The sequence below is a fragment of the Anser anser genome (assembly GCF_964211835.1).
Source record: "Anser anser genome assembly, chromosome: 1".
Classification (NCBI taxonomy): Eukaryota; Metazoa; Chordata; class Aves; order Anseriformes; family Anatidae; genus Anser; species Anser anser.
This window is the reverse complement of record NC_139720.1, coordinates 52,124,217-52,142,069: the sequence shown is the minus strand read 5'-3', so window position 1 is coordinate 52,142,069 and position 17,853 is coordinate 52,124,217. Positions and strand designations below refer to the sequence as shown.

At 37.2% G+C, this 17,853-nt stretch overlaps 1 protein-coding gene across 9 annotated transcripts in view; it reads left to right on the top strand.

Moving 5' to 3' along the window:
* LRRIQ1 (leucine rich repeats and IQ motif containing 1) overlaps positions 1 to 8,392 on the top strand; it is a 112,453-nt gene extending 104,061 nt beyond the window's left edge. For 6 of the 9 annotated variants that reach the window (XM_083843655.1, XM_083843654.1, XM_083843658.1 and 3 more), the window contains one exon: positions 6,357 to 8,389. In XM_083843655.1, coding sequence (XP_083699781.1) covers positions 6,357 to 6,496 — 140 coding nt within the window. In that variant the 3' untranslated portion in view covers positions 6,497 to 8,389. Of the gene's footprint in view, positions 1 to 238; positions 6,327 to 6,356 lie in introns of those variants that run through there. The other 3 variants (XM_083843652.1, XM_083843656.1, XM_083843660.1) reach the window with 3 other exon arrangements.
* The last annotated feature ends 9,461 nt before the right edge of the window (positions 8,393 to 17,853 follow it).

Sequence of the window (17,853 nt, the reverse complement as noted above, 5' to 3'; positions counted from 1 at the left end):
GACTTTCAACATTGTTTTTAGGAATAGACATGCTCCCTGTAACATCATGATAAAGCATGTTTCCATGTTGCCTGATGTTTTAAGGAACATAACCAAAATCACCTCTAATCATGTAGAAACAATTTGTATATACTTGATCAAATTTGGACAGATCCAAAAAACAAAGCTCTGTCGCTTGGCAAATTTAAAGTCATTTCTGCAATGGGCAACATAAATATCTCATGAATTTTTTTCTTAGAACAGACAGACTTCTGAAAACTTCAGCCAAAGCCAATAAGTCAGCCTGTAAAATTTCATCCTAAATGGACAAAATTTGGGAAATAGATAAGAAGCTGGAATACAAAGGAAATATTGGTCTTTAATAACCAGTGGTGCTGAAGTCCTGTTTATAGTTAGGAAAATGTTCTATTTTACAGGAACATCTTTGGAGCATTATGTTTTTTATGTTATTTTATCTCTATGTGTAGAAAGGTGATTAATAAATGTTTATAATTTATGTCATTATTCTTGTAAATGTTTATCTGTATGAATTCCTTTATGTGTCTGAGTTTCATGTTAAGAGTTGAAGAGCTGAGATTAATCAAATATGTAATTGCTGGTATGATCTGGTTAGAATAGCATCAGTGTTTGATAAACAATTTAAATTCATTGTTTCTATAAAATATTAAGATTAGTCTCTAGTCCTACAAACTTGAAGACAGGGAGATTTACAAACAAAATTAATCGTTTGCTTACCCCCTCCCCCCCATCCCCCAAAAATAATGTTTTAGTTTCAGATCTCTATAGGGAAAGGAGATCTATCTTTACATATAAGATGCTCCTGAGGCTTCTCAATACTATTCAAATATGCGTGTTAAATATAGAAACATAATGTAAATTTAAAATACAATATTTTGTTTGTTTGTTTTAATGTAAGCAATGCAACTCAAAAAAAAAAAAAGAACAAAATTTGTGATCTGACTTCAGTATAGCCATAAATACCATAAATAACAATATTAAAAAGTAACTCTTCTGAGACTGTCGCATTCACCTTTTCATAGACCTGCTGAACCTAGCTTCTTTCCAGAGCTTAAATTGATGTAAACGCTTTGCTGCTAAGGATTCGTTCTGGTCACTTTCATTAAAATGTTGATTTTTTTTTCCCATGCCTTCTTATGCTGTATTTGCTCTTAAGTAATACAATATGGTAAAGACTTTGAAATAAATTCTCTCTCCAGACACACAATGTTAGGTGGATCGATAAATGCCCTATGACGTCTACTATGCATCATAAAATTTTTATCATAACCTGTTTAACCAAGCTTTTTTTCTTGGACACCAAGAATTTTATTCAAAGCATTTTACATATTGCATTACTTATCAAAACAGAGGATATGTAAACCTTGACATTTGTTAAAAGACCCAGGCTTTAACCAAAAAAGACCAGAACAAATCAGTAGCAGAAAACAGATTAAACAACAGAGAAGTAACTGCTTAGAAATAGAAGCTTGTTAACCAAACCCAAGACAAGCTTTCAGCACGTAGTCTTTGTATTTGATATGTACAGATATATATTTGACATATACAGACACCTGAATATATTTCAGAATATACTCGAGCTTCATATAGTCAAAAGTTACAATTAAATGAAAGTACAGCAAATTACTATTACAACCTGAAACCTTTGGAAGATAGGAGAAATTCAATTGTTTTTCTTGGCTACCAATTTGTTCCCATATGAGGGGGTATTAGAATAACTATATATCATGTTAAATTATACTTAATACCATGTTCTAGTTCATTCTAGTACCCATAAATGGTAAAAATGTTGTTGTTGTTACTGTTGTTATTATTATTTATTGTTACGGTTGCAAAATTATCAGTACATTATAGAATAAAAACAATGTATTACTTCTAATTTCTATTTAGAAAAGATACTTACATATGGGCTTGAAAAAGTATGAATCTTTTTGTTATTGTCTTTTGCTTAGTCCCATTACATTTATGGAATATAACATTAAAAAATATATATATATTATGTGCATACTTACAGCTATTCATAAATCACAAATATACATGTGCATACCTGTATATGTATGTATGCTTACTAAATGAAAGATATGCCTTATAGATTTCTTTATAACAAACTAAGACTAAATTTCACGTTTTATTTTTCCAATCAAGTTCTGATAATATTAATTTTATTTGTTCATATATACTTATACCCAAAACACTCATTTGCAAGACACACATTGTAATTTAGGGAAGAAATAAGGTATTGCAAATCTAAGCTTCCTGTGAAAGCCATTTATCTATATTACTATTACTAATGCTGTAACAGAGAACTATAAGGATCTCTAAAAAAAATAAAATAAAAAATAAAAAATAAAGGATTGTAAAGTAAGACTTCCAAATTAACTACACTCTGAAGAACATGTAAAGTATCTCACAGTTTTTAAACATTTTAATAATTCATGAATATCTGACCTTGCAGCATTTTAGATACTTATGGTAGAACATGCAAAATGTTTGTATTTGCAAGCCATCATTGTTTTTAGTGAACTCTTGTTTTATTCTTCTGTTCATTGAACCAAGTATTTTCCCCACTTTTTATTATTTTCTCACCTTTTCTTAAAATAAAGAATATGACTTAAAAATAAGCATAGAAATTTAATGGCATGTGTATGATAAATCAGTTAAGTCCTATATTTGCAATGCATTCCATTTGTATATTTTCATTTTCCTTTCTGGTTATTCCATTAAGCTCTAGGAGAAAGATGCAATAAAAAGATGTCTTATATTTGACTTACGCCTTCATCATAAATGAGCTGTTTCTTTGCCTTACAACACTCAGTGATAATTAACATTTAAGCAACTAGTAGTTCTGTAAATATAATGTCTGAGAATTAGGTATAACATGAATAGGAGTAAGCAAACCTCATTATGCTTCTATGCCAGTCTGGCACATAACTATTTGAGAATTCTTCTGAAGGGAATAGGCTGTTTTGTCTCAGTGGAAGCTTTTCATCACTCCAGTTAGACCAATAACTAGATTAGCAATGCTGATAATAATACCCATCTCTCAGTTCAATTGAGTTGATATCAGAAGTACATTCTCAAAAGAGCAAGCATGTTTATATCCACTTCAAAGACATGAAGGTGGGACATACAAAGGGAGTGAGCAGCTGAAGGAACTGGAATTGTTTAGTCTGGAGCAAAGGAGGCTGAGGGGAAATCTCACCGTTCTCTTTAACTACCTGAAAGGAGCTTGTAATGAGGAAGGTGTCAATCTTCTCAGTGTAGGACTCAAGGCAATGGCCTCAAGTTGCGCCAGGTGATGTTTAGACTTGATATCAGGAAGCATTTCTTCATGGGAAGGGTGGTTAGACAAGCTGCCCAGGGAATTACCACCCCTGGAGGTATTTAAGAGATGTGTGGATGTGTCACTTAGGGACATGGTTTAGTGGTGTACTTGTAGTGTTAGGTGAATGGTTGGACTTGAAGGTCTTTTCCAACCTAAATGATTCTATACTTTGCAGTGTGCACACTTCACAAGCCTAACTTGATGATATTTTCATTCTAAATTTGTTGTTCATTCCCTGCAATGATTTCATTTTATTCCTCTGAAAATGCTAAGAATTCTATGAATGATGGGAAGGAAGGATATAGAGTAGCCTATGCTTTGATTAACTTTCTCTAGATCAATACTGTAGGTAAAGCTTAAAGCAGACAGTAGAAAGTCTAACCAACACTATAGGCTGCATAGAGAAAAAGAGTGCCGTGACCACCAGACTTTGGGCTATCCTCTGATTTGTTAAACCCAGATTCAAGGGAGCAGTGATTATCTGGAATTTTGCAAAAATACCTTCAGGCTGCGGAAATTGTCCTGCCCTGCTACTGAGACCACAGGGTCTAGAAATTCTGAGCTATGATTCTCACATAGAAGGTTCTTTTGTCAGACAGATTATATACACTCAAAATTAATAAATTGTTACGTTTTACTTACAAAATATTTGACTATGCTACCCTCTAAGCAATGTATAAATCGGTTAAAATTAAAAATAAAAAATAAATACGTGAACTATTGACCGTGAAGTTTAGACAAGTACAATTCATGCTATGACAGATACTGCCATCATTCTGCCAAAATAAAATGGTGTATTACTAATTCGTAAAGACTTCTCACAAGTATCTTATAGCAAATTACAGCAAGTCTTCAGGGATTTTATTATGGTATAATATACCTTTCATAGCAATGGAAGGACAATATATCCCTTGCAATGAATTGCGTATAGTTTTAAGGGGAAAGCCAGAAAACTATATTTATAGATTTCTGAAATCCATCATGAAAATAATATTTATCAGTACAGATAAGTTCATAAACAAGTGTGGTTGTTAGTCCAGGAATAATCCAGGTTAGGCAATTAGGATGTGTTTGACTTTCTTTTTTCTGTTTTCATTGGGCTCTGTCACTTTTAAACTAATTTTCAAATTTATTATTGTTGGTTTTGTTCTGACATTTGTCTTTTTTCAAAATAATTCAATAATAATTCAAAAGGTAATTCAAATATTTCTTTCATCAAAATACAGAAATAACTGCTATCTCTAATATACCTTTATCATTGATATAATCTTGAAGATGAATGTATTAAAGAGTCAGTCTCAAGCATACACTAGCCCAAAATATTTTTCCAGTCTAAACATGTAATAGATACTTCTTTTTTCTTTCTTTCTTTCTTTCCTTTCCTTTTTTTTTTTTTTTTTTTAAACAGATGTCATATTCCACAGTATTAAATCCTTTTATGGTTTAACATTTCCAAATTCAGAAAAAAAAAATCTTTAATGAAGGGACACAATTTCTTTTTTTAATATTATCACCATATTAGATTTATTTTCAAGTTTCTTTAATCAATTAACTAATTTGAAGGTCTCAGCTTTCAATGAATATATTATAGTTCCCAGTCAAAAGAATTAATAGAATGTTTACTGCTTAGTTAAATAACTTTATTCTTTGCTCTTTAACAAAAACCTTTCTGTACTAGATATCTTCTACCATTTGAGGTGTCAGATAAAAGGATCTAAAAACTGGGGATCCTGTAAAGGCAAGACAGTAGCATTTTAGACCTTTATCAAGTAGACCTAGAGTAAATTATATGTCTCAAAAAAATAAAAATAAAAAAAAAATCAATTGACTACATCCATAGAGCCATAAGTAAACAGACAGGTATCACATTAAAGCTACTAGAAAACTCTTGACAAGAAAAAGAGAGAACTATTTATAAGATGCATTTGCAATAATTAAAAAGTTCATAAAAAGGGAACACTAAGCTGGTAAAAGCTCCTGACATTTAGATCTAGCTGACTATAGAAAAGTATCCGCAAGAAAACAAAAAAGTTCTGTTTGAAAATGTATCACTATTGTTGCCTATATTTCTAAATAAACATGTTCAATTATATAATTTAAGCATTTTTTTTATTACTATTTTTTGGGGGTGGCTATTTATTATGAGAAATTTAGTTTTGCTGTTTCAAAGTAACAAGAAGTTGAAATATCAAAGATGTTTACTAAAGATATATAATCGGTAATCTTTTCCTTTGATAGGTGGCAAAAAGATGTTTGTAAATTTTGTATTTGATAATCCATCACAGTAATTATATATATATATAACTGCTATACTGTGAACATCATATCATCCTCTTGGCAAGTTTAATTTGTTTTCCTCGGACACTTAGCATGCTAATAGGTGTCTAAGAAAGACATTTCCATCTGTAAAATGTTTTCTATAAAGTAAATATAATAATTTGAATCAACTCTAATAGTTGTTCAGTTTATTAAATTAGTATATAGCCAATATATAGCCAGTATATACTGGCTAAATTATTCAATTGTCTATATATATGACAATTATTTTTATTTAGTACATTTCTGTGTGTGCTTAAACTTGCTTTGGCATCATTTAGCTATCTCAAAGTCCAAGTATTCGTGGGCTTTGAAAGAAGAAATACTTTCATTTGGTCTAAAAACAATAACTTGTTAAATTGATATATCTTCTGAACTAGACCTACGTCAGTTTGGAGGATGCTAATTTATCTGTGTAAAATATACTCAAAATACACACATAGTGGCCCTAATAAAAATAGGGTAATTTTGTGTAGTAATTTTACTGTTTATTTTCATGAAGGCTTTTTTTTTCCATAAATTACTGCTTTTTGAAAATACTTTAATAACTTTTAAAACAGGGAGGAATACAGAGTTAGAAAAGGTGTTTGCTATCAATTTAGACATAGCAATATATTTTGTCATATTAAAAGGAACATGAAGCAGTAAAATTTAGTGTTTGCTGTTGTTTAATTTCATATATGTGTTTGTTGCTTAGAAAAGAATGTATCTACACTGGAAAAATCACATCTGGGTCCATCTTGTAGAGAACGGATATCATTTCGAGACCATCCAGTGCAGCTCAGTGGAGGATGGGGAACAGGAAAAAAGAGGCAAAAGGTTAAAAATGTTAGTTGAATATAGGAGATTGTTTGACTAGTTGATTTAATCAAATTTTTGGTTTCCAAAGCATGTGGAGAACTGTTTCTTTTTAAGCCTGTGAATATATATATATATTTTCTTTTTTTTTTGGTTTATTATCAGTATAAGTAGTTTCAGTTAACTAAATGTGACATTTTATTATACATAGTTATAGTGGTTTTGTTTTGTTTTGTTTTGTTTTTGGTCAAATTACTTTATACCTGTCAGTACATTGTCATACTTTTGTGTTTTCAATTGCTTATATGTTTGTGTGGTTTAGAACACAGAATCAATTAACTCTATAAGAATTGTTGTACAGTGAGCAAGTTTAGGCTTGTTTATAAGAAGTGGTTGAGATGTGCAAATGTAGTTAGTAATAGTTCATGTTCATATGATGTATGCTGTATATCAAATCTCTAAATACTCCTTTTTCACAAATAAAATACATGCTTATAAACTGTATTATGGACTATGACATCCAATAATGTCATTCTTAAAGAAGTCAGTTTAGAATATTTTACTGAAGCAGCAAAAATTCACAGCAGGCTGGAAACGTACAAATGGTGGGGATGCAGATTTATTTTTTTTTAAACAATGTGAGAAATCCTCTTGAACTTTCACCCTAAATTATTGTAATAATATGATAAAGCAACCTGTTAAACTTTTATACTTTCATATATTTATAACCTTTTCCTAGATGGTTAAAGAAAAATAAATTTACTAAGATCTTATTTGTGCTGGGGTAGTATAACCCTACATCTACAAGACACTGTTAACTCAACTCTATTTGTTCATGTAGCTAGGGTCCTTCAGACCCATGTGTAGAAGTTTTGTGGTACAAAGAGATCTAGAGAAAGAAACAAAATAAATTATTTAGTTTATATAATAAACTATTGATACTACTTTGAGGTAGAAAACTTGAGGTGGATATCTATCTCATTACTTCTAGTGAATTCTTTGCCCATTGGTATACACAACAGAAAAGTTTTTTTTTAATTTAATTCTATTTATTTATTTTTTATTTCAAAGCCTAACATTTTATTGTTTTCCACTTTGAGTGCTGAAGTTGCTAACTGGATCTAGAGAAGTCTGTCTTTGGATTTCCTCATCTGTTTTTGTCCAATATTCTGAAGCCTCAATTCCTTACAGACTGAGAGAGAGTTGGGAAGGATAATTTGGCTTGAAAATTCAGTCATTACAGAAGATAGATTCTTATGTTGTGTCTTCAAAACGTACTTAAATTTCATGATACTATTTTGTGAGGTGCATTTATGTGCTAACATACATATGACTGTTGTTTCAAATAAATTATCTCAGTTTTTGTGAATATTCACATCCATTTTCACATTCAAGGACAGCTGATACCATGCAAAACCTCCAGCATTGCAGTCAGTATCATTCAATAACTTTGCTCATTCTTATCATAGTCATAGACTCATTGAATATATTGAGTTGGAAGAGACCCACAAGGATCATTGAGTCCAACTCATCATGACTCCACACAGGACAACCTAAGAATTGAAACATATTTCTGAGAGTGTTATCCAAACACTTCTTGAACTCTGTCAGGCCCAGTGCCATGACCACTTCCCTGGGGAGCGTGTTCCAGTACCTGACCATCTTCTTCGTAAAGAACTTTTTCCTGATATCCAATGTGAACATCTGCATCTTTAAACCATTCCTTTTGATCCTTGTCACCGGTGAGCACAGAAAAGAACGTGAGCACCTCCTTCCCCGCTTCCCTTCATGAGGAAGTTGTAGACTATAATGAGGTCACCCCTCGGTCTCCTCTAAGCTGAATAAACTAATTATTCTTACCGACTCCTCATAAGTCATACCCCTTGGTCCTTTTGTTGCCCTTCTTTGGACACATCCTTCTTATATCCTATTAATGTGCTGCTTTTTTTTTTTTTTTTTTTTTTGTGAAAAGCCAGTGCAGCCTATTTCAGAGAAGATTTCATTCACTTTTAGAGGAATGATGATCAGTACAGTTCCTTGTCCTGACTGTGGAAACGCTGTTGTCTTCAGCAGAGTATAAAATGTCATTAGATGGTTCTACAGTCTAGTTAGTTTCCCAATGTATGTAGCAAGTGTACTGCATACTTTCAGTATTCTACATTTCTAAATCTGTTGTATAATACCTTTTAAAAACCACCCCCAAAGACTGCAGCTTTTGTCATTTCAATTGTATCGTTAAGGATATTAGTTTTGAAAGAAAGCTTTTAGTTCAAAATGTTTGCCATTGTATGTGGCAGTGTGGTCAGTAAATAGATCCACCACTATTACGGGTACTAAGTGGAGATCAAAATGCAAAATCAAGCAGTTTACAATTCAACAGTTCAATTGCAGAATGTTCCCTCTATTTAGACTGTGCATAATATACTGCACATCAATGCAACTGATGCAAAGTAAAACAAGGATATTTGTTATTCAGATTTCATAAATGTTAGAGGCTATAATAAAAATATACTTTACAAAACGTTTCATACCTGATCTCTTTTGCTTTCCTGGTGTTTCTGAATGAGAAATACCAAGCCTAAGTAAAATGTTTTGGTAACATTTTTAAAGGCATTTTATTTTGTAAAGAAAAGGTAGTAGCTTTATAACATACAACTTACTAAATTACAAGTTGGAGTGACAAGATTTGCTGACATGCCTTTTGAGTTTCATAATATGTTTAGTCTGCTATTCCATAAATTGATATTGTCATGAATACGTTAAGTAGCATACCTAACAGAAATTAAGTTACAACGTATGCCAAAATATATTGTTGTTTTCATTAGATAATATTGCAGTAAGTAATAGGATGTCTTGTTATTATATCCACTACATTTTTAAGAATTGCAGTGTTGAAAGTACAGTGTGTCTGGTCAAATATGGGTAAAAGTCCAAGGTGCAATTTCTGTTTAAGCTAGCAGAAAGACAATTATTGTTTTCAGGACCAAAGTGAAGCACCCTTAAATCTGGGCAAATGTCTGTTGCTCTTACACCTTACAGCATGTAGGGTCAGAGGTAACATGAATGCTACACCTGGTGACATATTTATGACATGACTACTTCAAGCAGCAGAAAGCTGTTTTATGCTTTCTGTCTCCCTCGTATTTTCTATTTTCTTTCTTTCTTGTAGCTTTTTTTTTTCATTTTGTTTGTTTTTCTTTTTTCTTTTGCCTTTTTTTTTTTTTCCCTCTATCTCTGCTCTGTCAAATACAGCAATTCCTATTCAGGACAAGAACACATAATTAAAGGTAAGTTCCTCTGAAAATCTATTTCGATATGTTTGGGTGGCTGTGGGTAGAGTGCTTGAAACTTGAGTTCAGAGCAAGTCCCTGTGACGGTCCAGGAAAACATGAACCCTAAATACTTAAAACTGCATATTTCTAAATGTGCTGCTGCCTTTGTGGTGCTCTAAACCTCTTCACGGTTAACTAGCATAATCCCCTCGGCACTTTTTCCTTTTCCCTGTATATCCTTTACTAGGAAAGAGGAAGGACTTCATGTGAAAAAAAAAAAAAAATAGAAAATCTTCCTTTCCTTGCCTATATGAATCTCGACTCTTGAAAGAATCTCATTCTGTAGAAAAAAGCATTCATGCAAAATCAAGGATGAAACAACCCAAGTGAGTTTAATCATTTACCCTTTAATGGGTATCGTTTACCAAATCTAATCGAACAGCTTTTTTTTGAGCTTTCCTCGGGACGGATCATTGAGATGGCTTTCGCTGTATAATTTATGTGAGCATGAACTCTGATCGCCAGTATATTCTTTAAACGCTCCGTTGTTTGAAAGGTGTCATTAGGAGCATCGTTACCTGCTGCAACAGAGAAATGCATTCTGAATCAGAAGGAGGCGTTAATGGTACTCAGATTGTCCGTATTTGAATGACAAAACACGATGACGAAATATTTCTAGCTGAATAACAGGCCAGTTGTCTTGCTTACGTCTTTAGACACTTTTCAAACAGTAGCCGTGTTTACTCAAATGATCACTGCTCAAGTAGATTTCTTATTTTAAGAGACCTACAAATATCGGGGACCCAATGTGCCTTTAGGATAGACATTGCTGTGGTCCAGGATGAGTTGGTATTGCATTTTGGCTTAGTGAATCATTATAATTAAGTACTAATAATCTAGTACTAATAATCTAGTGCTCAATCATACATTCATAAAATGAGGGTCTGCTGTACAAAATGTTTACATTTTTCAAAAATATGCCACAGGTTACATCCAAATCTCACTTCAGACACATGGGTGCAAAACAGCCACTTGGTTTCCAACTACAACTATTATACCCACGGTGAGGAATTTACTTAATATCTTTTTTTTTTTTTTTTTAATCATGAAAATGGAAATGTATATTTCTGGAGGCACAGCCTTTCCCTGATATACACTGAAGTTAATTCTATTAACATTAATGGAAACCAAGCTAACATTCTGGGACACTGCAATATCTTAATACTCTTTTCTGTAATGAGAAAAACACATTAGAAATGTGGTTATTACTGGATGGCCCCAAGAAGGCAGGAAAGGAACTCAACCATATAGAAGTCTGAGTAGCCTGATTTCACATCTGAGATTCAAGCTGCTAGTACTTAACTGTACTAACTAAAAAAAAAAAAAAAAAAAAAAAAACAAAAAAAAAAACCTTTCCTCTCTTGTTTATTTCTTTTTACAGTCCTAAGTGAAAAACTAATTATCTAATTTTATTTTTATAGGATTTGTGGAAAGTATTAGTCCAGCATAGGAGTTTGGATCTTTGGCTGTTAGTCTGTAAGAAGCAGATGAATGACAGTCACTTCTGAGTTCATTGTTGAATAAGGTCTTAGAGAATGGAAATCTCATGGCCCACAGTGAACTTCATCATTTGTAAGAGCTTGTGTGAGATGTGTGAAAGTCAGGTGCATACTGTTCATGGATGTACCATAGTTAAGTAGGAATGGGGAGCCACTGTCTTCTCACAGAGAGGCAGAGAAATGTTATTAGAGTAGAAAAGAAACATAGGTATGGCCTGGAAGTAACAATATAGTCCAAATAAATCATCTAAACGAGTTGATGTGTTTCAGTGGATAGGTGATTCATTGTTCCTCAAGGCAGATAATGGGCAGGAAAGTGCTGATCATACCTCCTTGGATCCACCCTCAGGATACCTTCAAGGTGCTAAATTGGGCTGAGTTTCACTGAAAAAACTGCTGGAGAGTTATGAAGTTCCATGATGGCCAAAGTGCAGGGACCAGGTTTTCCAGGAGATTTTTAAAAGAAATATTTTGTATCGGCCTCAGACTGACAAGTTGTTGAAGGCTGGAAGTTGAAATGAATGGCATTATGAAGTATATTGTTATTCGTGAGCAGATAGACAAATTGTTCTTCATGAGCACAGAAGGACTTCCTCTGTTATTTCGGTGACATAGATGCTGATGGAATGGGTTAGCATGTACCTAGCTTCCAAGAAGGACTAGAATTTGTTCCTCTCCTGGTCTTCACTTGAATGATCAATGGATTTGTTTAGAATTAGCACCCTTTCCTTAGCTTCTTAGTTGACTGATTGCTATCTATATAGCTAGTTGTTTTTGTTTGTTTTGTTTGTTTTTCATCCAAACACTAAAGAAGACCAAATACCCAGGTAGATGTAAAATGACCTCTGGCTGAAATGCAGTTTCTATCTCAGTAATAGAAGAGAAAGACCAAGAGTAATGATGTATCAAGTATGATGGTAACAACCAATGATGATTTGACAAAGATATGATCAGAAATGTTTGTTAATAATAGCTGAGGGTTGGATTTTCTGTATTCCTAGCTTATTCATGTCGTAAGTCTTAGGGAAAGAAACCAGAGGTGGTTGTTGTTGTTTATTATTATTATTATTATTATTATTATTATTATTTCTTTTTTAGACATTACTTCAGGAAGTCTGAGCGCAAATAAGCACTACCAATCAGCTGTGCCAAAGGCAAAACAATTTTTAGTGGAGATCGCTATAGCTATCAGATATATTTCTAATAAAGAACAAATGCTTCTATTTCAAGTGCGAGCAGCTTGCTATTCTTGTGAACAACGCTCTACAAAGGAAAACGTAAGAGGAAAAAAAAAAAAAAGGCTTCATTTTCCTACTAAATTCCTGTCATTAAATGAGAGTTGTCCATTCAAAATTGCATGTCTTCTACTACCATCACCATGTGTAGGAGGTTCTAGAGGTTATTCATTGCAAGAACCCAAGTCAGCGGTAAATTTGACCCTAATCTAATTCGTTGTAATTTGCGCGATTTAATTCTGTTCTCCAGTAATTTTCCTTTAAACAACAATTTGCTTAATGTGAGAAAAGAAGTCGTGCCACAAAAAAACATGAGTTTTCTCCAGCGCCAGGAGAGAAGAAAATACTTAGACCACGCAGTCTCGTCTAAGTGATAATTTCTGGTGAGTTTTCTTCCATCGCACTTTATTCATAATTTGCAGCTTCTGTGAAAGCCATCTTGATGCAACCAAGTGCGCTTCTTGCTGCTAATTTCAGTGTCGGTCCCTGAAACCATAGCGCTGTGCACCAGCTCCAGAAAGAGCACAGAGAAATCTGTGTTTGTGCAAGGATTTCCTTAAATAAATTCGTTTTCCATTTTACGAGCAGCGGGTTCATTCTTCGTTACGAGCTCAGTCCCATTGATTTCTGTGCGAGTTTTGCCTGAATAAAAGCCAATAGCGACGAGCTGTGTTTTATACCATTCTCATTGGCTTTTAATTGCAGGTAGCAACTCAGGGGGGCTGCCGAGCCCATGCACTGCACAGCTGGGCCATGAGCCGGTGTGAGCTCCGGTCCTCGTGTCGCTGGTGGGGAGGGATGCTCTGGATGGGGTGCCATGCGGTCGAGGGGGCAATTTGCTTTCTCTTCGCGGATACCTCTTGCTCTGTAAGCAGGAGGCGAAGAGAGGCATCGCGCTTACAGCACCTCCACTTTACCTGATTGATACTTGACAAACAACTCCCCCCCCACCCCTTGGTCCGGTACAAATGCAGGCACAAATAAGGGAATTTCCTGCTGGGTCAAGTCCCCCCATGCCCATTGCTCCCCGATACCCTCTGGAAACAAGCACCGCACAAACGTCTCAGGGAAAAGGTCTCCCGCGGTGACATATCCCAGGTACGGGTTTTGTCAGGAAAAGTGAAATACTCCGAAGCAATTTGTAATACAGTGGATTAATTTTGATTGCCTGGGGTAGAAACAAAAAGAATACTGTCTCTAAGCATAGACTGGGGGCTGACTTTATTTGCCAATATCAATATTTGTGTGGAAAGCTTAAAATATGTTGTTTTTCCAAGAGCTGAAGTTTTAAGAGGGGAGGAGGGGGAGGCCCATGAATGAAATATTAGCAGCATATCGGTTAACCACTAAGTCCTTTTTTGTATTCATCTAGCCGTTTCTGGTAAGAAGGGCGGAGAATCTAAAGGCTCGGGGATAGATACTCCTTAATGCACACTAAGGTTTCGAAAGATACAAGCAGCTCTCAGCGAAGGACAAAATAAGGCTGAGACTGTACAGAGCCGAGTGCTGAAAGACGGGAACAAAATTGCTCTGTGGCTTTCAGCATCGCAGAGTTACACATTTTAAAATCAGATCTAGCACACATCGCATTGAAGAGAAAAAAAAAAAAAAAAAGCAACGGTTCTTTCAAACGAGTCAGTCTTGAAAACCAGCAGTCCCTGTCAAAGTAGCTCAATGCATCCGTTTGTTAGTGCTTCCAACCTGAACAGGGATCTATTTCTTAGACCCTGTACCTTCTGTCTCACACCTTCCTTCAGCTTCGTGCTTAGAAACCAGAATGTCGACCCATATTTCATGCCTTAAAAGAAATCAATTCATCTGAAATGACAAGAGAGCCCCCCACACATTCTCCAGGCCCCTCGATACATTCAGAGCCTCGCGGTCGCTCCGGTAATGTAGCCCGTATATTTTCGGAATTGTCCTAATATTAATCAAACTGCCAGCAGGGAAGACAGCGTAGCTTGCAAAGAAGGGCTTTTCTTCTGGCTTGCTCGTTTGCAAAGATGCGTTAATGCTCAATGCTCCATAGTCAGAGCCGAGCTGGTTCACTATGGTAGATCGAGGAGTTGTTGGTAAAACATCAGTATTAGTTACTTAGACGTCTCCTGCACTTAAAATTCACAATGAGCTCATTTTGGGGAAACAAACAAGCAAACAAAACAAACCACATAGGAAATCAATTCCCGGGAGGGAGAGGAGGTTAAAAGCAGAAATTTTCAGCCATAGCATGCTAGGGAGTTTCTTTTTCACGTTTGGATTTTGCTCCTAAGGCGTCTATTTCTTTGATGTGCAGAACGCTGTTTGTATTTTTCACTGCGTATACCTCTATAATTTGCTGGAAAGCACAGCGGAGCGGGGGGGAGTTTGAGGGGTGGGACGGGATTTGGATTTCAAAGAGCACGTCCAGCTGCTGGAGCAACCCCCCCCACACCTCGGCCGTTGTAGCCAGCAGGTTTGTCCCCGCGTGAAGGCGGTGGGACAGACGCCCCCTCCAGCAGCCCCCCGTCTCCGACTGAAGGCAGGGAAGGACCGTGGTTGTCTTTTTATGTTCCCGAGTGGGAATCAGGACGCTACTCTTACACGAAGTGCTGAGCAATTAGCAGATCCGAGAAGCATCGTTAGGGCAGATCTCTTCCCCCCGACACTGCCAAGATGCACGGGGCTTGAGTCCCACGGCCCAACTTTCAAAATCCTTTCTAAACTTGATAAAGGGCTGTAATAGCAGCCAGATAAAGCACAGATTAAACTCGTGTTGGGTTTGTTTTTATAGTCCATGTGTAAGTAGGTTTCATTATAATTTGAACTAGATCAAGATAAGAGATTAAACTGTTTTTATAGAGCATCTCTGCTGAAATTTCCTATGGGGCTACGGTTAAATCCACACACTAAATATTATCTCGTTCCATTTTGTGTTAAGAGAAACGTTAGCTGGCTTAAGAAGAGTCATTATGTGTTGCAAAAAGAAAATTGTCGAAGTTCGTCCAGCTCTGACAGCAATCCGGCTCTCCTAAGGGGAGAAGAGGGACGGGGGAACCTTCCCGTTCACCAGTTGCTTGTCTTCCCACTGAATATGCCTTTGAGGCACATGAAATCTTCATTTTATCTGTGCAGGTGTCATGCACGAAACCTCCCAAACAGCTGAGGTATTGTCAAAGCGCCAAACTGCAGGAACCGTGAAATGATCGCTGTCATTACGTTTTGGCTGGTTTGTGGATAAAATCTGGGAGCGTCTGAACCTCGAGTCTGGCTGGGAAAGGCTCCAGGCTCGGGCCCAGCGTAATGAGAACCGACACTTCACTTTCCCTGCGCACTGCCCAGGGATGGACGCGGCTCAGCGGTCCCTTGCCCTGCCCATGCAGTGAATTACCCAGCAGAAGAGCCGTCGATTTGCTCCTATGCCTTCAGTTATCTGCGAAGCTACAGATCCCAGGCTCTCGGTAAAGTCACTCCAAACGAAGTCAATTAAACACTTCCCCTCCGAGCGGAAAATCTGAAGGCTACCCTCCTACACCAGAACCGATTTTTGTTTTCTTAGGTGAACAAAAACTGCCCTTTAGTAAGAAAGTTTATTAAACGGGATTAGGATCGGGCCCTTTTTGCAGCTTGGCTGCTGAGACCCGAAGCACAGTCGTTACTTTTACTCATTAGGATAGGATGCTCAATTAAAATAAATAAATAAATAAATAAAAGCTCAAAAAGCCCAACAGCCCTCAAAGCCCAACTTGTTTTAGTATGCACTGAAATGTATTGCACATTTTTTGCTTGCAGTAATAATGCTTCAAGTGATTCTTTCTCACAAACAGGATGTCTGGAAAACTATAACTCAGCCGAGCTAGATTTTGAATCTGTAACTTGCGATTGCCCTCATCCCCTGCGGGGGGGGGGGCTTGGAACGAGCGCGGAGGGTCTTCTTACACTTTCTGCCGCCTCCGTGGATAGGGTCGTTCATTCCCAGGACCGGGCGAGAGTTCCTGAGCAATGGGGACCGGAGCACTCATTGCTTGGTGGGTTTTGCTCTAGCCTATTCCCGAGCTGATAATAATAATAATAATAATAATAATAATAATAACAACAACAACAATAATAGTAGTAGTAGTAGTAGTGGTAGTAATAATCCTTGCATTTGAACGTGAAATGAGTCACTAGGTGAAGCCTCGGCAAAGAAAGAGGTGATTTCTGGAAACGCTGCACCATTTGGGCACCTGTCCTGAGAGAGCTTCCTTTCCCTTTGTATTTCATGGCCCCTCCTTCCCCCCGCAGCTCTTGGCATATTCGGACCCATTCGACGAAACACAGCTCTGCTTTTTCCCCTACCAGTCCTCAGCTGCCCTGCATAAAGCAACCCCTCTGAAATACCCCGCTCTCATCTTCACAGCTTCTCCTTCCCACTTTCCTGGATAACTGGGAGAGGACATTGGGAGGAAACGAATAATACCCCCCAAATTCTTTTAGTCAGGTCTCATGCAATGTTGATTTCTTCCCATTCCCCTACATACATTTTGTGTTGTAACTTTTCTGGACGGAAGAGAAGTGTCGGTATAAAATAAATTCAAAAATAAAAACACCTTCTCTGTGTCCAGACATCCATAGCTAAAACGCGGTGCTAGGAATGGGAATAGGGACTCGGGATGGGGGCTCCTGGGCATTCGGAAGGGAGATCGTCGCCCGCATTGGTGCCGTGGCATTCTCACTTTATTTAAGCAGATGAAACAGTATGACTAGATCCCCCGGCTATGCAAGGGCACCGTTTCGGCTGGGACCCTGCATCCAGAGCAGCAGAGGCAGCCTGAGCTGAGGAGCCCGGGACGACCACCCCGCGCAGGGCGTAGGTCCCGCACCGTGCGGGTCCGCCACCGGGCTCGCGTTTCTTTCCCCAAAACGCTCATTTTTCAGCAGCGAGACGCTTGCACTTTGTGCGATTTATGCGGGATCCTCATTCCTCCGTTCGGGTCAGTAACTTCTGATCCCAGGAAGGGCAGGAATGTGAGAGCGGAGGGGGGAGGCAGCCGCGGCTCCCGCGGGAGAGCCCGCGGGTGCCGGACGGGGAAGCCTCCCGCGGTGCGTGCCCCCCGGCTTATCTCAGGGGACAGGCTTCCCCCGAGGAGCCCCGAGGCACTGCAGGGGCGAGCTCCTTCACACCACCTCTGGCCACGAAACGTCTCTCCATCACACATAACACCCTTTCACAGAAGGTTTAGGAGATACTCCATCTCTGGAAACACAGCGGCACATCTGCACGCTGCTCTTAATAACCGGGCTGCCTGGCGGAGGGAATCAGTCCCTGAAGAAAGATGCTTTTCAAAGCCGTCTCACCTCAGCACACGATTTTT